General features: G+C 37.2%; 2 protein-coding genes across 3 annotated transcripts in view; one reads left to right on the plus strand and one right to left on the minus strand.

Annotated features, from left to right (window-relative positions):
* Positions 1-8,947, minus strand: part of LOC103725178 (multidrug resistance protein 1) — a 159,721-nt gene extending 150,774 nt beyond the window's left edge. Inside the window, exon 1 of the mRNA XM_029558331.1 lies at positions 8,890-8,947. The gene's annotated coding sequence lies outside the window, so the exon portion shown is untranslated. The remainder of the gene's footprint in view (positions 1-8,889) is intronic.
* Positions 1-25,942, plus strand: part of Rundc3b (RUN domain containing 3B) — a 166,656-nt gene that overhangs the window by 13,616 nt on the left and 127,098 nt on the right. For both annotated transcript variants that reach the window (XM_008822489.3, XM_008822490.3), the window contains exon 2: positions 15,970-16,085. In XM_008822489.3, the coding sequence (XP_008820711.1) occupies positions 15,970-16,085 (116 nt within the window). The remainder of the gene's footprint in view (positions 1-15,969; positions 16,086-25,942) is intronic.

Consider the following 25,942-nt stretch of genomic DNA (forward strand, 5'->3'; position numbering starts at 1 on the left):
ATCCCTTAAATTTTCCAGTTAAGCATTTGATTTTGAACTTTTTAAAATTATACTAATTTAGTTCTAGGGTAATATGGCATGCTAGATGCTTTCTTTTTGAAACTCTGAATGAGAAGAGTCGTGGTGGCAAAGGAGAGAGTATTCTGAGTAGAAAAAGAGAGAAAGAACATCAGGAATCAAAAAAAAAAAAAAAATAGAGGGCAACTTAAAAAGCACAGAGAAACAAAAGATGATACATAGAAAAGTAGGAAACAGTCCGCAGTGCCAACTCAAACTCAAGAGGAAGGCGAAGCCAAGCTTTCCTGGGGAAAACAGACTCTGCTAGCCCTAGCCTGAGGACAGGCCCTCAGTTCTCACAAGCCTTAAATCTAGTGTGCATGGACAGATCGCTATGATAATGACTCCCATGGAGGCCAGCAGTAGTGAAATCTATTGTATTGATAAGCCTATCTCAGAATACTATAACCAGACATCATCTGGAGAGAGGGCTTCTTGTTTGAGAATGAACTTTAACAGGAGACCTAAAAACAGTGAACAATCACAGGTCAGGGAGTCTCAGATACCCTGACACAGCATTTGGATTGTAGACTGCTGTGCCAGGTAGTCGTGGAAAAAGGGATAGTTGTATTGGGATTTCTTCCCTGTAATCTCCCCCAAAAGCTTTAGCTGCAGGGAGTTCAAACTGTGAAGGGCAAGGCTCCACCCCTCAATGTCAAAGATTAGCACTCTACACTGATTACTGGGGAGACTGAGAGCTCTGAGTCTGTGGTCAGTGGTTGCTTGCCTCTAGAGCTGCCTCCTTGCTACCTATTAATTGGGTTCTAGGAATGACTCTGTGCCCATGTCCAGTGGATTGCCCAATTTCCCATTTCTTGCCAACCTCAGGGTTGTTTACTTCTGGGTAGAATCTGAAAGGGCTGAGATTAGCTAAGACTGCCTAGTTACATCAGGACCCCAGTCTGGTGTAGAATTCAGTGATGCATTTGTTTTCTCATCTCCTCTAGGTACTTGGACATTTGCTGCCCTTGGGTGCACAAACTGGAGAGACTGCAGGGATGAATGGAAACCTATCTGGTCCATAGACTGCAAAGCTTATTGGGGCTAGCAGCAGCTCTAGACATGAAGAGAAGGGATGCTTCTGAAGTGAATAAAGCCTAGACTCTGACAATATTCCCATATAACCACTCAGGCCTCAGCCCACACAAAGCACCAACCAGTATGGGGCCACAGAGAGGAAATACGGTAGATTCCAATTGCAACCCCTTTCCCACCTCTGACCTGGTAGATTCCAGTATTAGAAGACACAGAAAGCTTCTTTACATTTTATTACATTTTGCCATTTTTACTTTAGTTCAAAACTTTTATGTTTATGTATTTAGTGGGGGGGGGCATGCATATGTCACAGTGCCTGTGGGGGTCAGAGGACAACTTTTTGGGAGTCTGAGAGTCTGTCTGTTCTCTCCTTCAGCCTTGGTTTAGAGACATGGTCTTTAGCTTCTCTGCAGTTCTCCATTCTCAGCCTCCCAACTCACCATAGGAGTCCTGGGACTGGTATTACAGACAGGAGCTACCACATCTGGCTTTTTATGTGGGTTCATTGGATCTAACTCAGGTCATCTGGTTTGCAAGGGTAGCAATTCTACCTGTTGAGCCATCTTGCTGGCTCTTTTTACTTTATTTTAAAAATCTTTTATATGCTTACTTTATATATATATATATATTGTTTTTAAAGCTGGGCGTATGCCTGTAGTACCAGCACTTGGGAGGCAGAGGCAGGCAGATCTCTGTGAGTTCAAGGCCAGCCTGGTCTACATAGTTCCAGGACAGCTGGGGCTATAGGGAGACCCTGTCTCAAAACAAAAACAAAACTTTTAAAATATTTACTAATTTTTTAAACAAAACTGTTACTGTTAATTTCAGCCCTCAATAGGCAGAGTCTCCTCTGCATAAACAGACCTCTCTGAGTTCCAGGTCAGCAATGGGGCTATAGGGAGCCCCTGTCTCAAAACAAAAACAAAAAAGATTTTCTTTTTTATGTGTTTGAGTATATTGCCTGTGTGTAGGTAAGTGCACTCATGTTGTGCAGTGCCCACAGAGGTCAGAATAGGGCATCGGATACCCTAGAACTGGATTTAAGGATGGTTGTTAGCTGCCATGTGGGTGCTGGGAATGGAACATGGATCCTCTGAAAGAGCAATCAGTGTCTTAACTGCTGAGCCATCTCTCTAGCACCAATATATATGCTTATTTTTAAATTTATGTACTTTTTCTTTATTTTGTAATTAAATTTTTTAATCTCTTGCTCATTTCCTTGTCCATACATTCTTTTCCTTTTTCTTTTGTTTAATGCTGTTTTTCCCTTTCCCTAATTCTCCTTGATTTCATTTTATTACTGCTTTTATATTTATTAATTTTAACCTCATAGTTTATTCTACATTGTTTCTTCCACTTTCCTGGAGTTATTTGTGAATAGAGCTTTAGTAAATCAATTTATTTGTGTGTGTGTGTGTGTGTGTGTGTGTGTGTGTGTGGTGCATGTGGAAGACAGAGGCAGATGTCCAGTGTCCTGCTCTAGCCTTCTCTGCCTTATTGATTCAGGGTCTCCCACTAAACCTTGAAACTGGACTGGCCACCAGAAGACCCCAGGGATCCTTCTTTCTCTGCCATACCCAGAACTGGAATGATAGACCCAGCTTTTTATGTGGGTACTGAGATTAGAACTCAGGTCCTCATTCTTGAGCAGCAAGTCCTCTTATTCATTGACCATTCTCTCCAGTCCCCTAAATTGATTTTTATTGTGTTTCTGTGTCTGGTTCGTTTTGGTAATGCTGCTGTTAATGGCAGCTTGTTTTCTCCCCTTTAAGTGGTCCCGAGGATTGAGCCCTTAAGACAAAAATGCTCATTAAGAGGAGCAGCACATAAAACCAGAAGAGGAACCCATCCAAGTAGGTACACAGTACACAGCATAGAACACAAGAAATATAAAAGACAAGCATCAAGACTAGTCCAGTGGTTAGTAAGTCTTCAAGAGCTGAATCTAACACCAGGTGTGTTAGTGCATGCCTTTAATCCTAGCACTCAGGAGGCAGAGGCAGGTTGTTCTCTGTGAGACTGATAAGACACAGGGTACAGGCATGTCCCTGGAGCTTACTGGCCAGCCAGTCTAGCCAAATCAGTGAACTCCAAGTTCATTAAGAAACCCTATCTCAAAAAGTAAAGTGGGGAGTGATTGAGAAAGACATCCAACATTGACCTCTGGCTTCCACATGCACACACATGCACGTATACTCCCTCCACATATGCATGCATGTACATGAACACACACAGTCCCACACCCCCACACAGAGATCTGAAATAAGTAACTTAATGATGCACTTAATGGTCTTAGAAAAAGAAACAACTCAAACCCTGAATTAATGGATGGAAAGAAAAAAGATCAGTGTTGAAATTAACTAAACAAAGGATAAAAGAGAAATATAAAGGGTTGATTGTAAAGATAACAAGATTGGCAAACCCTTATCCAAACTACCCATAAGGAAGATAGATGAATCAAATGAGTAAAATCAGAGTTGAAAAAGAGGATATCAAAAACATGACACTGAAGTACAGTGGCTCTTTAGGGAATATTTTGAAATTTTCTGTTTCAATAATTTGGAAAATCTATAGTAAATGGATAAATTCTTAGAAATACATGATCTATCAAAATTGAACCAAGGGGATATAAACAACCTAAATAGATTTATGAGCAATGCAATTGAATACTGAGTCTCCCAAGACCAGGTGCACTTATTGCTGAATTCCTAACATACCTTTAAAGAAGAACTAACACCACTATTCCTTAAATATCTCATAAAATAGAAATGGAAGGGAAACTTCTAAACTTATTCTATGAAGCCAGAATAATCCTGATATCAAAACTGGAGAGGGATAAAACAATAAAAAGACAAAAATTGACCAATTTATGTGATCACCATATACACAGAAATCTCCAGTAAAATACTTGCAAACAAATCCAACAATATATTGAAAAGGTTGTACACCATTACAAAATTAATTTCATTTCAGAGATGCAAAAATGGTTCAGCATATTCAAACCAATAACTGCAATACAGCATTTTAATAAAATGAAGAGCAAAAGTCACTTAATCATCTCAATAACAGAAAAAGCCTTTAACAAAATTTAACATCCTTTATGATAAAATCACTGAGAAAAACTTGGAATTTAAGGATCATGCTTCAATATTATAAAGTTGTGACAGAACTGTATTCAACATTATAATGTATGAGGAAAAACTGAAAGCGTTTCCTCTGTAATCATATCCACTTTCTCCTCTCTTATTCAGAGTGGTGCTTGAATTCCTTCTTATAGGCATGAAGCTAGACAAAAAAAATAAATGCATACAGATAGGAAGGAAGAAGTCAAATTGTCCCTGTTTGCAAACAATGCAATCTTATACTTAAAAGATAATACACATACCACCAGGGAACTTTTAAACATGTTAAGCACTTACAGAAAAACAGCAGAATATAAAATTGTCATACAGAAATCAGTAGCTTTGCTATAGACCAATAACAAACATAACATGCTGGGAAACAAATCAGGAAAACAATCTTATTCAAAAGTTCCTCATAAACAATTACCTGGGAATAAGCCTGTCCAAGGAGATGAAAAACTCCTACAGTGAAAACTAGAAAACTAAAAAAAGAAAATGAAGCTGACACAAGATAAAAAGATGTCCCATTTTTCATGAATCAGCAGAATTTTTTTAAAAAAATGGCTCTAATACTCAAAATAACCTAGCAGTTCAATTCATTTACCATCAGATTTCCAATAAAGTTTCCAAAGAAACAGAAAATAAATACTAAAATCCTTGTGAAGTGCAGAAAACTATGAATATCCAAAACAATCTTTAGCAAAATTAGTACCGCTGGAGGTATCACAATACCTGATTTTTTAAAAATTTATTTTTACACCCACTTCCCAAATATCACCCTCCCATAGCCTCCCTCCCCCCACTAGAGCCCTTATACTCAGATATCCCTGCTGCTGTCTGCTGTGTTGTCAGTACCCTCATCCATTCCCCACTGCTTGCCCTTCTGGTTAATCTAGTCAGCCTATCTAGAGGTCTTTGTTTTAAGAAGGTCAGCTGTTCCTCATCTAGCGGTAATCAGTTGTCAATATTCCTTTGGATAAGATTGGGGTCTGCTGTTCATTTTCCCAATTCTATACTGGGTTACTATCTGGGAATTCCTTTGGCCACCCTGGCCAACAAAAAAGAAGGTATCGCCTGTCTGGTATTTTTGCTTGTTATGTAGCCTTTAGCTATACATATGGACTCTTATGAAATTATATTGGCCGCTTTAATCTTTGGTTATACTTTCCTTTTGGGTGTTTAAGGCCATACAGTTGGTCCAGATAAACCGATTTATTTGTCCAGTCTATAAAGAGGTGGATCAACACAGAGGAATCATTTCCTCCATGCTTCCAAGCGAAGCCAACCATAGTCGAGTAGGACCTTTGACTTATCTTCACATAGGCGGAACTGATAAGAGAAAGGAGTCAGGGGCTCCTCCCAAGCCCATGTGACCCCTGAGGAACAGCTCGTCAAACGACATTAAGAGTAAAAATACCTGATTTTAAATTATACATACTACAGAAATGGGCACAACAATAGAATAAATATAAGACCCATAAATAAATCTACAGTTATCTGATTCTCAACAAAGGAGCCAATAATATACATTGGAGAAAAGAAAACTTCTTTAACAAATAGTGCTGGAGAAAGTACATATTCATGTGTACAAGACTGAAACAAAATCTATATCTCTCATACTGTACAAATTCAATTCAAAATGGATTTGGATACCTCAAGGTAAAATCTGAAGCTTTTAAACTAATAGAGGAATACATAGCAAAGCACTTCAAGATACGGTCACAGAGGCAATGACTTTATGAATATCATTAATTGTTCAGGAAATAATAAGAATTGAAAAATGGAAGTACATGAAATAAAAAAGCTTCTGCATAGCAGAGGAAATAATAAGCAGTGACTAGAACATATAAAATTACAAAAAAAAATCTTTGCTATTGGAAAAAAATTTTGCTAGCTATGCAATGAGGATTATTATTTAAAATATATACAGAATAAAAATATTTCCTCAAAAAGCTCTGCATGCTGCTGAAAGAGAAACATAATCATCAACCTTGTCCAGCTGCAAATCCTCTGAGCTATAGTAGTGACTGGTCTGACAAGGTATGCCCACTGGTATAATGATGGCATGAATGTTATAGGTCTAACCAACAACTCTCTGATTGGATTTAAGGTCAGAAGATAGAGGCCATACTTGACACTAATATCAGGCCTAGGAACCTGTAGCTAGACAGGTCACAGGCTGTAGTGGAAAGCCTGCTACTACTCTTCTGCAAAGTAAGCTTAGGATTAAACTGACTCCTAATGACTTATAGTTAAACCCATAGATTGATGCATCTCTCTACTCTCACCAGAGAAGCTTCCTCATGCACCCAGCTGGTGGTTAACCCAGAGACCCACAACTGGCCAACATGCTGAGAATAAGAGGCTGCAGAGTGCTTATCTCTGAAGAGAACACCTATATCAAACTTCTGCCTCCAAAGGCTCAGGGATCATTGCAGAAGATGGGGCAGAAAGATTGTAAGAACCAGAGATAGTGGATGACTACAAAGAAACAGTTTTTCAGACAGCTGGGCAATTACTCATATAAACTCACAGCAATATTTACAGCATGCACAAGTCCCACATAAGCTCAAGCCAGACAGAATCCCAGCCATAGAAGTGGGAAGTGAGTAAGAAACCCCAATCCTACCCAAGGAAGTAATGGCACTGATAGCTGCTGGGAGAGGAAGAGTTAGTCTTCTTTGAGGGTGTAACTCTGGGTAGGTTAGCCAGGCTCCAGCAGATGGACCCACACTCAAATACATAAATTGAGAACATGAAATTAGGCAGTGTAGTAAGAGGGGGCAAGATAAGGGAGGATGTCTGTAAGTATGATAAAAATATAGTGTATGAAATTCTCAAAATTACTAAAACAAAAAATCCAATCAATGACTAGGGGAATGAACAGAAAGTTCTCAAAAGAAGTACAAATAAGCAATAAGTACAAAGAAAAATTTCAGCATCTTATCTGTGGTGTTTACTAGCTAATGCCACATTACTTAAAGACAGCTTGACTCTTAGCATCCATTTTAAGGCCAAGAGCAGACCCAAACTGTCGAGAGTCTGTGGCTTCAGATTCTTCTCAAAACGTCACTCAAAGGTTTTACTCTTTTATTGACACTAGATATCCATCATAAAATAGGGACGTAAAAGTCAGACCTTTATCTGAGTATTATGTCCCTTCTACTCCCAAGACCTAGGCCAACACACAGACACAATTATAAACAGATGTTATCAATCTCTGTCTTTGTTTGCAAATGAGATAAGTGCTATTTGCAGCCCTTGGTATGCCATGCATTCATGCATTATTTTAAGTTGAGGGCAACAGAGGGTCAGGAGGGATTAAGGTCATATGCCTAGGTCACAAGAGGAGCATATGACTCAATGAGCTTGTCTACATTATAAATAAGGTAAGATTAGCTTTTTGGTTGCAAGGTTAGACAAAAGTCATTTGTCCAGGGTATGCCCATATTATAAAAGTCATTCCTAAACTTAACCATCAGAAAAATGGAGATCAAAGCTATTTTGAGATTCCATCTCACCCCAGTCAGAATGCCTATCATCTAGAAAGCAAAGACAACAAATGTTGATGAGGATAGTATAGCCACTGTGGAAATCAGTAGGGAGATGCCTGAAAATAGAGTAAAAATACAATGCGCACATTATCCAGCTATTTCAATTCTAGATATCCCAAAGAAATTGATGTCATTATTCAGTAGAGATACCTACATACCCAGGATTTTGTGGCAGTATTCATAATAGCCAAATTATGAAATCAGCCTAGGTGCCATTAACAGAATAATGGGTAAAGAAGATGTTTATATACACAGTGGAATTTTATTCAGTCATAAAGAAGAACAAAATTTTGTAATTTGAGAGAATATGTCATCCAAGTATATAAAATATTTTTACTATAATGACTTATTTCATTTTTGTGAGGTAGGGTCTCACTCCAGAACCCAGAGTGGCCTCGAGCTCATGATGATCCTCCTACCTCAGCCACCAAAATACTGAAATTACAGATGAGAGTCACCGTGCCTAGCTATTAAAATGATTTTGAGAGTTCTTTTATATGATCTCAAACTAGTTAACTTATTTTTAGATTGGATGTTTTCTTGGTTTGATTGATTTTTAATTTTAGATAATTGGAGGGAGTATCTGTCTTTTTTTTTTTTTTTTTGGTTTTTTTTCCCTTTGCCTTCCGCTTTCTTGGACCTCACTATGTAGACCGGGCTGGCCTTGACCTCACAAAAACCCCCCTGCCTCTGCCTCCTGGGTGCTGGGATTAAAGGCGTGCACCACCACACCCAGTTTTTTTTTTTTAAAGATCGTGCTTCTAATGTTATTTTCCACTGGAGCTATGCTCTGCCATCATTCTTTTGCTTTAAAAGGGAAGCAAATAGCTGACTTTCGAAAAATTTGAATTTCTGGTATAAAATGTGAAAAAGAAAATAAGCCTTCTTTTGAACAAATGTATGTGGGTTTCTGCCTATTATCACTTGTACTTACTGTTTAACAGTGTATTTGCTGTGATTTGTATCTTATCTCTGTGTGTCTGTGTGTATATGGAAGCCAGAGGTTGATGTCAGGTGTCTTTGCCCATTGCTTGCCACCTTATCTTTCAATGAATGAATGAATTTGGGCATTAAAGAGTAATAAGAAAAAAACATTTAGAATTTGCATATTTATTTTTTACCTTTAGAATATCACTCTTGGACTGGTAAGGTGGCTCAGTGGGTAAAGGTGCTTGCCGCCTGGAGACAAATAAGGAAAGCTTATCAAACTATGAAAGGTAAAATCAAATCCTAAGCTAGCTTCCTGATGAAATGTGTGCTTAGCTACTTTTAAAATATTTTCAGTTTACTTCATGAATGTGCATTACTGTCTTGAATGGCATAATTTTCTAAAGCAGTAGACTTTTCTTACCTTAAAGAATGTGTTTGTAGAGTCAGTTCTCTTATTCCATTCTACCTAATAAAAAAATAGAGAAACATTTACTCATTTTCTTCTATGAAAGGAATAGAGATTGCATGGTTTTTAGTTTTCATTTTAGGGACCTTTCCTTTTAATTCTCCTGAAGAATATTGTACTTATTTTTATCCTGCCAAAAGTGTACTGGGTAGGCAAGATAGTTCAGCAGGTAAAGATGTACACTATGTAAGCTTGGCAACCTGAACTCAATCTCAAGAACCCACATAAAGATGGAAAGAGACAAATGATTACATGAGTTGTCATCTGACCTCCACATGCAACATGACATATGTATGTGTGTGCACATGCTCTCTGTCTCCCTCTTGGTCTCTCTCAATGAATTTTAAATAGTTTGCTGATGATTGGAATCATTTTACTCATAAATGAAATAGGCATATGAAGGAAAAGGCTTTCAAATCCTTTTTAAATCTTTTTTTTCTTTATATTCTTTTTGTTCATTTATTCATGTACTGCATCTAAATACCTAATTTAAATATTTTTTAGAAGCAAACGACCAGGTTCATCAGTGTTAACCTTTTTTTTTTTCATTTTATAACTCTGTCCACTGAACTCCATTTGCTATTTTAGATAGTACTGTATAGTTGAACTTGAATTATCTCAGACTGTTTTAATCAGGGTTATTTATCTGAAACAAAAATATCTGAACATTATTTGAGTAACTATTTTCTCAATCCTCAAAAGGACGCATAATGGTATATAACTAGTACTAGTCCACTTTCACAAGAGAAGAGCTGTTTTATTACATATAAAGAATTTCTTGAGGTAATTGTTCTCAAAGAGTACTCCTGGCCTAGATAATTTGAGGTCTGAAAAGTCAAAATTATTTTGTTAGCAGCTCCAAGACATTATTTGCCTTAGAAAATTTCCATTCTTAGGCTGGCCATGGTGATATGCCTTTAATGCCAATACACAGGCAGCAGAGGCAGACAGGTCGCTGTGATTTTTGAGGCTGACCTCATCTACATAGTAAGTTCTAGGACAGCAAGGGCTACATAGTGATACAGTCTCAAAAAAAAAAAAAATCCCATTCTTAAGTCTAGAGAGATGGCTCAGAAGTTAAAAACACCTGCTGCCCTTGGAGAGAGATGAGGTTTTGGTACCACCACTCATAAGGTGGCTGACAACCATCTGCAACTCCAGTTCCAGAAAATCCAACACAACACCCTCTTCTAGCTTCTGTGGACACTGGACAAGCACATGGTACACATACATACATACATGGAGGCACACACACACACACACACACACACACACACACACACACCCTTTTTAAAATTCCCATTCTTGGGGCTGGAGAGATGGCTCAGCAGTTAAGAACACTGGTTGTTCTTGCAGAGAACCCGGGTTCAAATCCCAGCACTCACATGGCACTCACAACTGTCCATAACTCCAGTCCCAGGGGATCCGACAGCCTCTTCTGACCCCTGTGGGCATTGCATGATACGGGTGCACTTACCTACATGCAGGCAATACACACATACACATAAAATAAAAATAAATAAAATTAAAAAAAAATTTTAAATCCCATTCTTTTAAAAGTTAAGTTAAAGTATCCTTATTTGCAGGTAATATGATTATATACCTAAAAGACTGTAGACTCCACCAGAGATCTCTTGGAGCTCATAAACACATTCAGCGAAGTAGCAGGATAAAAACATTAACACACAAAAATCAATAACCTTATATACCAAAAACAAACATACTAAGACAGAAACCAGGAAAGGATCTAATTCATGATAATCCCCCAAAATATAAATTATCTTGGAATAAATCTAATCAAGGAAGTATAAGACTTGTGTAATAAAAACTTCAAGACATTGAAGAAAGATGTTGAGTGGGCCTGGGGAGATGGCTCAGGAGTTAAGAACACTGACTGCTCTTGCAGAGGACCAGGGTTTAGTTCCCATCACCCACATGGTGTCCAAGAACTGTCCATAACTACAGTTCTAGGGGATCCAGTGCCCTTTTCTGACCTCTGTGGGCATTGCACAACACAGGTGCACTTACATACATGCAGACAATACACCCATACATGTCAAATAAAAAAAGATATTTTTTTTCAGTCTTTTTGAGACAAGGTATCCCTGTAGCCCCAGCTGGCCTGGAATTCGCTGAAGTTGAACTCACAGAGATCCACCTGCCTCTGCCTCCCAAGTACTGGAATTAAAGGTATGCACCACCATGTCGAGCCAAAATAATAAATTATTCTTTCTGCATTTTTTAAATTGATTTTTTAGTTTTTCATACAATATAGTTTGATAACATTTAGATTGCTACCCTCTCCACCACTCCCCCAACCCCCCCAATTTAATGAACTCATATATATATATATGGCTTATAGAATATGATTTGTGTCCCCCAGTGTCCTTCAGTATGGTTCCATCCACTGGGCCTACCAAGAGTCCCAATCATAGAAGACACTGTCTTTCCCCCTCCCAGAAGCTGTCACTTGACAGAAGTTCCTTAGGTTGGGTTGGGAGTTCTTACCCACTTCCTCATGTCTCTGCTGGAATTTTGTCTGATTTGAACTTGTATAGGACTTGTGCATATTGTCACCATTGCTGTGAGTTCATATGAGTAAGTCTCCAGCTGTCTGGAATACTTTGTTTTCTTGTGGTCATCCACTCCCTCTGGCTCTTACAATCTTTCCTCCTCTACTTCTGCAATGATCCCTGAACCCTGGGAGGCAGAGACTTGAAATAGCTGTCCTATTCAGGAAGAAGCACTCTGTGGCCTCTTGTTCTCTGCACATTGGTTAATTGTGTATCTCTTTATTAATCATCATCTGCTGCATAAGGAAACTTCTGTGGTGAGAGTTAAGATTTAAGACAGTATCTCACTCTGTCGGCCAGACCGACCTGGAACTTATTATGTAGGCCAGCTTGGCCTCAAACCTGGCCTCAATCATCCTGCCTCAGTTTCCCAAATACTAAAATTATAGATATAAGCCACTACACCTAGCTATGAGTACAGCACTAAACACACACTGTACCAAAAGTTCCGCCTGACTGTCTCTACTTTACAATCCCTAAACTAGCCTCTACACCTGTACTGTCCTACCATCAACTATGTTAGGCCCCAGAGAGATGGCTTAGTGGTTAAGAGCACTGGCTGCTCTTGCAGAGGACCTGGGTTTGGTTCCCAGCACCCACATGGTGGCTAACAACCATCCATAATTCCAGTTCTGGGGGATCCGATACCTTTTTCTGGCCTCCATGGGCATTGCATACACATGGTACACCTACATACGTGCAAGTAAAACACTCATAAATAAATAAATTTTTAAAAATTTGGGACAAGGAATTAAACAGTTCTCAAATGATGAAGCACAAATGGCTAAGGAATATATTTTTAAATGTTCAACATTTTTAGTCATCAGGGTATTACAAATTCAGACTATTTGTGAGTTCATCTTAACCCCAGTCAGAATGGCTAAGATCCTATTTTTTATTTTCTAATCATGTGCATAGTGTATATGGGAAGGTATGTGCATGAGTGAATGTGATAGTCATGGAGTTCAGAAAAGGACATCAGATCCTCTGGAGCTGGAGTTACAGGTGGTTGTGAGCCACCTGATGTGAGTGCTAGAAACCAAACTTCGGTTCTCTGAAGAAAACAGTAAGCACTCTTAGCCACCCTAAGCCATCTCTTCAGCCTCCCCTGCCCCCATTATCATTCTTTAACAAATATATGCTAGGGGTTTTCAGAAGCTATATAATATGTAATATTAGAATAGTTTAATGCAGAAGAATCTTACTGTGGTCTGTTATTAAACATGACATTGAAGATAATTACAAAAGCTATATCCATGAAATAGCAATATGGCTTCCTAAACAAAACCTATATAATGACAGTACCAGCTGACATGCCAGTGTGGATAGTGTAAATTTCACCAGGTCCCACTTGGAGATGCAGAGCTATAGGTAATTAATGGCTAATGAAAAAGGAAGAATCAGTTTTCTCTAGGGATGAGCCCTCTGATAGGTTACCCAATCTCAGATGGTCAACTTTAAATACATGTACATACTAGCACCACTACATACTCAGTAGTACACACACACACACATACACACACGTGCGCATGCATAATAATTAAAATTAAGATGTCAGAATATTAAGAGAGTTTGGGGGAACATGGGAGGAATTGAAGAGAGAGGAGTAAAAATAGTGTGAGTGCAGTCCTCATGTATGAAGTTCTAAAAAAATTAAAAATTGATTTAAAGAAGATATATACAAATACAAACAATGCTATTTGGAAATTTCTGGGGGTTTTTTTGTTTGTTTGTTTCCTTTTTTTTTTTTTTTTTTTTTTTTTTAAAATTTGTTTTCAGTCCAAACCCAGGCAGGGCCTTGTGCTTGCTAGACAGATGTTCTACCATCAAGCTAAATCTCCAACCCCATATAATATATATTTCCAGAAAATATAGCATGCTAATATATGATGGGTTTCATTTGTTTATAATAAAGTCCTTATTTTGCGTGGCCCAAATATTTCAGTTACAACTGAGTTAAATATCATAGGTCCTTCAATAACATAGTTCTAATTTGAATTGCAAGCATATTAACTGTAAGTATACAAAATTCATATTTTATTGCTAACTCCTCAATCCACAGATCACTATTATGGATGAATAAAGCCTTGTGGAGCATGTCTTCAAAATCTGTTTTGTTATTTTTAATAGGGTTACCAGATAGTAAGTTTTCTGTGGCTTTTTCCTACCCCCTTTTGTTTTGATTAACCCTTCCCCCACATTTTTCTCCCCCATTCCCATATTCCTTTCCTTGTTTGAGCTTTTCCTCCTCTAGTATTATCCCTCTTCACTTTCATCTTACATACGTGATACTGCCCCCCCCCCCCCTTAAAGTACAACCCCTCTACTTTCTCTCTATAGTTTCCTGGGCCTGACTTACACCTCACTTAGTATAATTTTTCTGGTTTTATCTGTTTACCTGCAAAATTTATAATTTCATTTTTCTTTGTACCTGAATAAAATAAAATACTGCTTCTAGTAGTAATGAGTCACTAAACAAAAGCCATAGTGCCAGATGTGAGATACTTCTGTAAGAGTTATTGATCAGGCCTTTGCCGTTCATTTTAGTTACCCACCAGAATTAGTTGATAAGACCTTATTGCTGAAGATACCACACACCTTGGATGCTAGTTTAGAGAAGTCAAGCTGGAACTGAGCTGGAAGCTTACTCCCTACTAGCTATTTTGTAGTGCTGAAAGGTTCTGTGCAGGCTGCTTTACTTTAGGGGAGTAAGGCTTCAACAGTCTTACTAGCTATGAACTCTATGAACTACAATTCCAGCCTTCCAAGCAAGAAGTGCCCATTGGTACAATAATGGCACAATTGTTACAGGGTAACCAACACTTCCTGATTGGATTTTGATACCTGCCTCACAAGAGGCAATCCATGCCTAGTGCTGTAAACCCAGTAAAAAACCTACTGCTGTTTCTTTGCTGTATTGACATAGCACCAAACCACCTTCTGAATATGTTTATACCCACAGACAAAAGCTATTCTCAGCTTTAATCAGAGAAACCTCTCTTTGCAGTGAGCAGAGATGAATGCAGAGACCCATGAACATTTAAGATGCTATGAGTAGGAGCTGGAGAGATGGCTCAGCGGTTAAAAACACTGTTCTTGCAGAAGACCCGGGTTTGAATCCCAGCACCCACATGGCAGCTAACAACTGTCTGTAACTCCAGTTCCAGGGAATCTGACAGTCTCTTTTGTCCTCCGTGGGCATTGTATGACACCGGTGCACTTACCTACATGCAGGCAATACACACATACACATAAAATAAAAATAATAAATAAAAATTTAAAAAAAGATGCTATGAGTAAAGGATGATGGAGGGCTCAGCCTTAAATGACATTTAAAGCATTCCCTTAAGGCTCAAGGAACATTGTAGAAGAGGGGTCAGAAAGAATGTAAGAGCCTGAAAATGTGGAAGAAGGGCTGTGAAATGCTGTCTTCTGAGCATGACATGGCCATGGCATTCACGAACTCACAGCAGCTTGCTTACTGGCACTGGGTCTAAAAATTAACAGATACTAGAAAGAGGAGGAGGCATTGTATACAGCTGTGTACCCACTGGTGAGCCCAGTAGTCTCTAATGGATAGTGCTAAATCTCTGGTCATATAGATGACTCTGGTTGAACACTGAAGGACAAAAAGTAAAACAAAAAGTCATGAATATGGGAAAGAATTAAGGAGGAGGGGGACTGATGAGTGGTAGAGAAATAGCGCAGAGTGAGGGGATAAAATTTATTAATAAAAAGCTTTATTTCAGGCAATAGGTAGTATTTTATTCCTTTTAGCATGCTATGACAAATTGCTTTAGACTGGGTAGTTTGTAAACAAAAATTTGCTCACAGATTTGTAGGTACTGTCTATTATCAAGATACCAGGGGACTCAGTGTCCCACAAGGTTTGGTACCTTCTGTGTTCTTACAAAGTGGAAGAGGCAGTCAATCCTTTGGGCCTCTTCTATATAGATACTAATAGACGAGCCCTTATTACTTCCCTAGGACCTGACCTGTTACTGCACTGAATCTAGGCAGCAACATATGAAGCTGGGAAGGCACCAACATTCAAACTCAGCCAGTGTTAACTATACAAGTGAAAACCTGTTTTCTGTAAAATTTTCAATTTATAGAATGAATATGAATGAGAAGGATTTTCAGAATTCTTCCCCGGATTGCCTCCTCATTTTTTCATACTTAAGTGAATGTATCTACTCTGCCTAAATCAGCAATCATCTTTTTCTTCATAGGTTTTCTGTGAAGACCCTGATTGATCGGTCTTGCTTTGAAACAATTGATGATTCTTCTCCTGAATTTAACAATTTTGCAGCTGTTTTAGAGCAAATTCTAAGTCACCGGCTAAAAGGTAATAGTATTAATGTATTATTTATTCTTCTTTAAGGATTCTGTATAAAAAGTCAAATTTTAGAACTCTTTAGCTCTGGTGTGATTTAGGTAGCAATCATGCTACACTTTAAGGAGCAACATAATCTATATCAGATTTGCACATCTTTCTAGACTACATTTAATCATTTTGAGTATATTCATTACCATATACAAGAACAAAATCAATGTCCAAAAGTATTTACATTCAAAGCTTATAGTGGGTTGTAGCCCATGCCAACACTTACTCTTTGATTTTAGTCAGCTAACAAAGAAGTATTGTAGACATCAAGCTTACATGCTATTACCTACATATTTCCTCAAATTAAAAACTGGTGAAAAAATTTTAGCAGTAAATACATTAAGAACTATCTAAAATCTTTTTGACTTTGGTTTTCTTAAATCAGAAAGTATATTATATCATTAATATGACTCTCACACAGTTTAAAGGGCAGTGGTCTAACTACTGTAAGTTTCTTTTGCTCAAGTAAGTGACACCCCACCCATGCTTATACAAATGACTCTAAGTAAATGCAATGGGCCACACACAAAAATGACATGAAAGTAGGAGAAAGACTTGTTGGGAAGAAAAAGGGTTCTGTGTGAAGGGGCGGGGATAAGAGAGATAGTGGTGGGGATATGATCATAGTATGTTTTGTGTGTGTGTGTGTGTGTGTGTGTGTGTGTGTGAAATTATGAAAGAATAGTTTTAAATTTAAAGGGAGTATGGGAAATACTGTTTCTTAATTTTAAAAAATTAATTAAAAATTAATATCTAAAATATAGTAGAGTAAAATCAAGAATTATATAGTATGAGACCTTTTTCTGTTTGTTTTTTTGAGACAGGGTTTCACTATGTAGGACTCACCTGGAACTCGCTATGTAGGTCAGGCTGGCCTCAGTCTCATAGATTCACCTGGCCTCTGCCTCCTGAGTGCTGGGCTTACAGGCGTGCACTGCTATGCCTGGCTAGTATCAGTCTTAATAACAACAACAACAAAAAACCTTTGTTTCATTAATTTCATTATCTAGTCTTCAAAAGGAAACTTGATTATTAAACATTTTTGCTTTAGTTTTTATTTCTTTATAATATTAATGACACAGTTAAAGTTATAGTAGTAATTTTCTTTGATAATTTACAAGAACATCTAAAGTACAATCTGTAGGTTAATTCTAGTCTGTATTTTTTAAATGCTGACAGCATCATCATTATGCTAAGTTTTAAAAATCTTTTGAGGAAACAGATGAATTTACAAGGGATGAAAAAAATCTTAATTCATTTAGAATTCTACAATTAAAATGGAGTTCATAAAAATCATTGATGGTTTTCTATGAAACTTGATTTTCACATGCTAAAAGGGTTATTGCCTTTCATTTTTCCATTCTTGTATTTCCTCAATTTTTGCCATTAATATATTTAAGGAAAATATTTTTATGAAAGCAAAGAATATGGATGTATTTTGGAATATGTTAGAGCTGCTGTTTTGTTTTCAGATTTTTGAGACAGGATCTCCCTACAGCACCAGCTGGCCTAGAGCTTTCTATATAGACCAGGCTGGCCTCAATCTCACAGAGATCCACCTGTCTTTGCCTTCCAAGTGCTGGGATTATAGGTGTGCACCACCACGCCTGGTTAATAATCATATTTCTAATTTTGCACATAAATTCATGACAAAACCGTACATGGAATACAGTATACTCTGATGTACCTTAATATTCACAAGCATTTTATCTTATGAAAGTTCCCTTGATAAGGTTTACCATTTAGCATATGATTTTCTTACAAAATAGATTTTCAGAAACCTATCAGTAGAAAAGTGTGAGTCCATATTGAGATTCCTGTGTTGAGTAGACAGACTCAGTACCATGTAAGTGGACCTCTCTTACATAACCAGTTGGCATCTTCTGAGTTGTGCCTTAGAAAAAAAATACAGGTTATGAATCTTCATAATTGCTTCCAGACAATCAAATCTATTACTGTTACTGTCACTTGAGAAATACTACAATGAAACTATAAAATCTAGTTGACTTTTGGGTAAAATTTTTGCTGGTATAATTAAAACAATAATAAAACTAGCATAGGGCTGAGGAAATAGCTCAGTGGTAGAGTGCTTCCTAGCATGTACAAGGCCCTGGGTTCAGCCTCCAGTACCACAAAATGACATAACCAAAAATTCCAAAGACAGGGTAAGATTTTTTTCAAGGTTTTAGTTAGATAAAATAAGTAATTAAAAGCACGCTTTAAAAAAGAGTTCCTATAAATTGACTGCTGTGGTTGCTGTGATTATTATGAGTCATGAAATGAGGTATAACTTCTGAGATAAAATATTTTAAAGACTTACTGGACGTGGTGGCATGGGAGGCAGAGGCAGGCAAATCTCTGAGTTTGGGTCCAGCCTGATCTACATAGTGAGTTCCAGGCCAGCTGGGGCTACAGGGATACCCTGTCTCAAAAAGACAAAAAAAGACGCAAGTGTCTAAAAAATTTCATATAGCTTCCAGTTTTTATATTGTAATATAAATTTATTTTACTTTTGGAGATTATATAAGTATTTTATTATACATTGTAAATGTTCGCTTAAAATTAATTTTATTTAAATTAAAATTTCTAGTGTTTTATTTATATAAGTACAAATTAAAAGCATATCATTTTATCAGATTGTAAGATTTACTTTTCTTCAGCTACCACTTATTATGTAAATAAAAAACGTTTGGCTTACACATTACATTTTTCTAGAGAAAGATAAATATCTCCCTTGCACACAATGTAGGCTGTGCTGTCACAGGTAAAGAGCTGACAAAATTATCTACTTAGTTACTTTTAAAAGACTGGTTGTTAGAGAAAGGAAGCTGTTTTTTTGGGGGGGCGCTTTTTGAGACAGGGTCTCCCTGTAGCCCCAGCTGTCCTGGTACTCACTATGTAGACCAGGCTGGCCTTGAACTCACAGAGATCCCCCTGCCTCTGCCTCCCCAGTGCTAGGATTAACGGCGTACGCCACCACATTTCCTAGAAAGATAAATGTTATTTTATTTCCCAGAACTCCCAGACCCTTACTCAAGAGAAATGAAGACATGTTTATAAAACATCTATTTGTAACAGCTTTATTTATGATTGTGAAAAAGTAGAAGCAACTCAAGTACCCTTCATGTGATAGCTGTCATATACAATGGAAGCACACAATAATAAAAGGAAAAATATATTTATATTCACAATGTGTATGAATATTACAAAAGTATGTGAAGCCTAATTCTGAAAGGTTAGATGTGGTATGATCCATTTGAATGACATTATTAAAAAGGCCAAACTGGAGTGTTAAGGAATAGACCAGAGGCTACTAAGGGTTACAGGTGGCAGGTTGACTACATAGAAAGCATCAACATGAAGTTTTTTGGATGGTGAAACTGATATGGGGTTTGTGGTAATAGTTAATATATATCTCCTTAAAATTTCCAAAAATCCATACAAATGGATAACAACAATGAATTTATTTTTTAAAACAGTTTTTAACTCCTTCAAATGGGGAGGGGTCCTATGTTTTCATTATAACACATAATCAGACTCCTTGGTCCCTCATTACTTTAAAAAGCTGACTAGTTTGTCACTGCATACAGTAAAATAAGCCCAAGGACTATACTTCTGCTATCACCTCTCTGTATTTTTCCTGGCTAATTGTTACTCCTCTCTTCCACTTTGGAAATGAGTCATAACTTCAAGTGTCTCTCTTTTTTTTTTTTTTTCTAAAGCAGAAACCTTGAATTTGTTACTTGGTATGTCTTTCTGTTTTTTCTTTTCTAACCCCTCCCCCAATAGTATACACAGGTTCGTACCCTATTCTTTTTATTCCATTCAGTTACTCAGGTAGGTCTTAGGATATAAAGATTAATAAGGTATGGTTTCCTTGAAACCTGGTGTTAAAGTGCAGAAAGAGGATAATTTAGCAAATAATATATGCTGAGTCATCATGTCATTGCAAAATTATTTCTGTTGTGGTGAAGTACAAAGGAGTACATAGTCTGTCCTGTTTGTTTGAGGGCCTCACATAGGAAAAAGGCAGAATGGTGCCTCAAATGAAAATTACAATTTAATTCTTTAAAATGTCACATCTAACTTTGCCCATTTATGAATTAGTACATCAGGTTAAGAAAAATAAATTTAGCAATAAAGTGGTCAAAAACAACTTTGTGAAGTTCAACTAGAAGATACAGGGATTAAATTTCATAAAGTCTATATAGAAAATAACTACTTAAGATGAAAAGTGTTCTGAGTCATTCTAGAGAATTATAAACTTATTCTAACATATATTAAAAAAAAACCATCAAAATGAGACACATCATTTCTTGTGAATTAATCTGCTAGTTAGTCTTACAAATACTGGACTTACTGACTCACATTCAAGTTAGGTCTTATATTGATACTGAATATTTTACTGGTTACTCTTGTGTATAGCTAACCTTTTCTTTTGCCCTTAAGTTGCCATATTTTATCCTTTTGAGCCTTTTCATCTTCTTGACTGTATCAAGTATGTTTCTATCCATAATACTTCATCACACGGCTTTGCTGTGTTGGGGGCCTATTCTTCCCAGTGTCTGAGTAGTCAACTCTCCCATCTTTGAAAAGTAATCAGTGAGGCCTGGTCCTTGCATACTATTTAAAATAATAAATCATGCCCCTATTTCTTAACCTCCCCCAACAGTCCTCACATTTTTTTCTCCACATTTAGTCTGTATTTCTAACATTTTATGTGATTTACTCACTATGATCCTTTATTGTTTTTTGTATGCCTTACCATGCCTCATATCTTTTTCTGTTTTTTTGATATATTCCAAATTTCTAGTACAGTGAGATGGTAGGCATTCAGTGAAAATTTGTTGGAAAATTGAGTATTTGATGCAGGAGCAATACTCTATTTTCTCCCCTAATATGACTTGAATTCAGACTCTTTGAAAAGAGCTGAAACTCCTGTGACTTGCTTGACACTTCAGACTTTCTGTAACCCATCTGAACTGTTCTGATACCTAAGCATTGCTCAGGAACTCTGGCTTCAACCTCAAAGTTCTTCCTGACTTCAGTGGTAAATAGTTACCTCCCCATGAGGCATCTTTTGAAGTGCAGTATAAACACTCTTAGAAACAATAGGTAAAGATAAACCTGTACATTTGGCTTTTGAGTTTTCTTTGTTCAGTTCTGAAGGCTTTCCAACTTTTGATTCTTGGTTTGCACACAAAATGAGACTTGAATTGTTTTTTTAGTAGCACAGACACGAGTCATTCAATTAAAACCCATATACTCTGGCCAAAACATGGTTCCAGTGATAAGAAACTGGCTCTGAGGGTGCCAGGATTTGGTGTTTAGACAGTGATCAAGGCCACTCAGAGAAACACTCTTTTAAGTTGTGTACTTGGAAATTTAGGAAAGCTTCGGCGGACTTTATATCTCAAAAAATCATATTCAAATAATTTTTGAAGCATCCAGGATTATATGGTCTGTGATAAATTTGAGTCACTGTCTTAAATCTTACAGAAAATAAAATGTTTCTGGATTGTATCTTGGTAAATTTAAGGTTTAGCTGTATAACTATGTAGATTCTAAAAACAGATACTCCTTGTCCTAGTGACCATAAAGGAAAAGATTAGGAATTTGAAAAATTCAAGTGTCACTCCAATTTCTATACTTTGCATAAATTACTTTCAGTCTAAATTATAACCCTGTGCTTTCTTTTTTCTTTGTTTTTAAAATTCTTTTGGAGTTTCGTATAGTGTATTTCGATCATATTTCTTCTTCCCCAGCTTCTCCGATTTCCTCCCCTACCTCCCTACTTATTCACCTTCATGTTCTTTTTTTTTCCTGTCCAGTCCAATTTGTGTTGCCCCAACACTCTTTTCTTTACTCTTAAGTTTATAGCCCTCATCATTTCCTGTTTTTCTGATGTCTTTTGAGAAGACTGTTCACTTTAAAATTTTATTCCATTACTACCACATGGACTGCCTGAATTTCCTTGCATTCTTGTTAAAAAAAAAAAAGTATATAAGGGGAGTCTAGAACAATTCTTTCAGCCTTGAAAGCAATTCTATCCATTAAGTTGTCGTTTCCCTTTCTCCATCTTCTCCTGATAGCTGTTAATCTAAGTTCTGCCCCAGTGGACTTATTTATTCTGGACACTGCATAAAATATATGGCCTTTTGTGTTTGTGATTTTTTTTTTTCACTTAGCATAATGTTTTCAACCCACATTGCTATATATTATCAGTATTCTTTAAGTGATTGAATGACCACCCATTATATGGATATAGTGCCTCTTTTGTTTCCATTCATTGGTGAATGAACATTTGAACTGTTTTAATATTTTTGCTTTTGTAAATAATTCTGCTGTTATAAACATGCATGTTTAAATTTCTTCTACATATTTTCTATTCTTGTGGTATTATTTTATTTTTGATAGCTATATGAACTACTAATACTTGATTTTTCTAAATGTTTCCTTTCCATAAATACACTATTTGTCACTGAAATTTAATTTTAGTTATTTCCAAATAGAACTCAAGCTGGTACTCATTGCAGAGCTTCTTCTCTGCTGACTAGCTTTCATAGTACTAGAAGATGCTATGCATGCTACGGGAAGTGCAAATAACCATAAACATTACCCAGCTGTAGACTCTATGAGCTACAATAACTACTGGCCTGGCAAGATATGCCCACTGCTACAGTGGTGGCATGAATGTTGTGGGAGTAACCAGCCATCTTCTGATTAGATTTAAGGCCCACTTCACAAGATAGAGTCCATACCTAGCATTGTTTTCAGGGCCAAGAATCTGTATTTAGGCAGGTCACAAGCTGTACGGGAGAGCCTACTATTAAATATTCTGCTAAATAGACATAGTATTAAACTGGCTCCTAATGACTTATTGTTATATCCATAAGTTAGTACATCTCTCAATTCACCAGAGAAGCTTCTTTTTGCAACACATGGTGAATAATATAGAGATCCACTAATGACCAATGTGTAGAGAATAAGACTACAGGATGCCCAGCCCTAAATGGGATGCACCCATTTCACATGCTCTCTTCCCAAGTGTATTAGTCACTTTTCTGTTGCTGTGATAGAAACACTGACCAAAACAACTTATAAAAGGAAGAGTTTGTTTGAGCCTACAGTTCCAGGGGAATTACAGTCTATCATGGCACGGAGGCATGGTGGCAGAGGTGGCTGGAGCAGGAACAACAGAAGTTAAGCTCTCACATCTTCAAGCAGGCACAGGAAGCAAGAGAGCAATTGGAGATTCGGCAAGGCTTAAGAACTCTCTACGCCCACCCCCAGTGACATGCTTCCTCCAAGATAGCCACCCCTTCTAAGACCTCCCAAAATAGCACCACCATTCAAACCACCACACCAAGGGGGTGGGGGACATTTTCATTCAAACCACCACACCAAGGCTCAGAAATCATTGCAGAGGAGGGAGCAGAAAGATTGCAAGAGCCAGAAGTGGTAGATGAATGCAAAGAAACCATGTTGTCTGGACACCACAGGGAAGTTGTACATATGAACACACAGCACTTATGAGAGCATGTCCTATGCCAGCTCAAGTTAGACAGAAACCCAGCATGGATGGGGGAGGTGAACAAGAAGCACTAGCCCTAGCTCAGGAACTATTAGCAATTGATAACTGATAGAGGGAGACTCAGTTTTCTTTAAAGATGAGATGCCTCATAGGCTGACAAGACTCCAAGGGATAGCCCCACACCCAGGAGCATTTGGGGAACACAAATTAGACTTCATAGGCCTTTAAAAAACATAAGAATAATAGAGGACATGAAGTCAGGGTGGGGGGGTAGTGGCATATGGAAATGGGGGAGGAGATCTGAAATATGATCAAAATTCATTGTATGAAATTCTCAAAGAATCAATACAAATATTTTAAAAAAGAACAACTGCAGTACAAAAACTAAGTGAAAGATTTTAAAGCCATTTACTAATAGCAAGAGCTAATGAATTCTTAGAACTGTGATTGCTGAAACCAAAATGTACATGAATTTTGAATTTTATATATGGTGCTAAATTGGCTACCAAAAAAGTTTTATGAACATATGTGTGATTGTTATTTTTCTGTATCTAATTGTATTATGATTAATATTTAGCTTTTTTATTTACTGGACAATATGTTTACATAACATTGAAACTCTAAAATTCTAAAACAGAGCCTCTGCGTAGTGAGCATATGCTTCTGTTAGGATTGTGTGATGGTTGTAGTACTAAGTTACTGTGTTTCCTCTGGCTTTTTTGGGTGAAAAGCAAAAAAATATATCTCACATTTATATTTGTTAGGAGATAGAGATAAACGACTTTTTATTTGACGACTAGATCAAAGAGTCATTTGAATACCTGAATTTAAAGTTTACTTTTTTACATGGAGGTTTGTTAATGGTTTTAAAATTAAAACCCTGGAGACTTTTTCAAGTTTGTTTTATAGGAATACAAATTTTAAAAATATTTCATTTATTATTTTTATTTTATGTGTATGAGTGTATTGCCTGCATGTAAGTGAGTGCACCCGTGTCGTGCAATGCTGCAGAGGTCAGAAGAGGGCTTTGGATTCCCCTGGAACTGGAGTTAAGGATGGTTCATAGCCACCATGTAGGTGCTGGGAATTGAACCTGGGTCCTCTGCAAGAGCAGTCAGTGCTCTTAACCACTGACCCATCTCTCCAGCCCCAGGAATACAATTTTTTTTTTAATCCTTTTGAGACAGGGTCTCCCTGTAGACCCAGCTGTCCTGGAACTCACTGTGTAGACCAGGCTGGCCTTGAACTCACAAAGATCCACCTGCCTCTGCCTCTGCCTCCTGAGTGCTGGGATTAAAGGTGTGCGCCACCACGCCAAGCAGGAATACAATTTTTAAAACCCCTTCAAAGGGGAGCTGGAGAGATGGCTCAGCAGTTAAGAGCACTGATTGCTCTTGCAGAAGACTGGGTTTGGTTCCCAGTACCCACATGCTGGCTAAAAATACTCTGTAACTCCAGTTCCAGGGGATCTGATGCCATCTTCTGACCTCTGTGGGCACTGCACAGTAGGGGTGTCCTTACATACATGCAGGCAATACACTTGTACACATAAAATAAAATAAAAAGAATAAATATTTTAAAATTAAAAACCTTCAAATCACAAGATTCAAAATTTAGATTTGGCTTCTGAGAGATGAAAACACTTAAATTCTACAATGAAGCAAATTACCTGAGTTTTTTTTTTTTATTGTTGAAATATGTGACAGTTAAATGTTTTACTCTTATCATGTAATCTATTTTTTTTACTTTAACATTAATTTGTTGGTCTCCGATAGTGCTTCATGTTTATGCTTATTTATAAAGCCTTTTGAGTTTCACTAGAAAAACAGAACATTTCCAGCTTACCCTGTAAATTACTTGCATAAAGCAATGTACAGTACTATAATTATCAAGTCATACTTTACTTTCTTGTAAATTTTATTATTACACAAACTCAGTAACAGTTTTGGTTACTTTATTGGTCAAGCACTTCATCTTATAACAAATATTTATTTTATAAAATAGGAATGATTGTACAGTTTAGGAAACTGTTCATATTTGGAAGCCACCATAATCTGAATTCTGTGCTTTTCTGAAGTTTTCTTATTTCAATGAGTTGCTTTTCTCAAAATTATTGGTAAGTTTGTGGTATTGTTACCCATTTTCTCTAATAAAAACAAAAGTTACTTTAAGATACCTTACTAGAGGACAAATTCTAAGTTCCCACTATAAAATGTTACGTTAGAGATGAGTGAGTGTGTTAACATCTGGAATGCCTGTTGTCTTTGCATATATATAGTATTTT

The sequence above is a fragment of the Nannospalax galili genome, unplaced genomic scaffold (assembly GCF_000622305.1).
Source record: "Nannospalax galili isolate Female #2095 unplaced genomic scaffold, S.galili_v1.0 scaffold85, whole genome shotgun sequence".
Lineage (NCBI taxonomy): Eukaryota > Metazoa > Chordata > Mammalia > Rodentia > Spalacidae > Nannospalax > Nannospalax galili.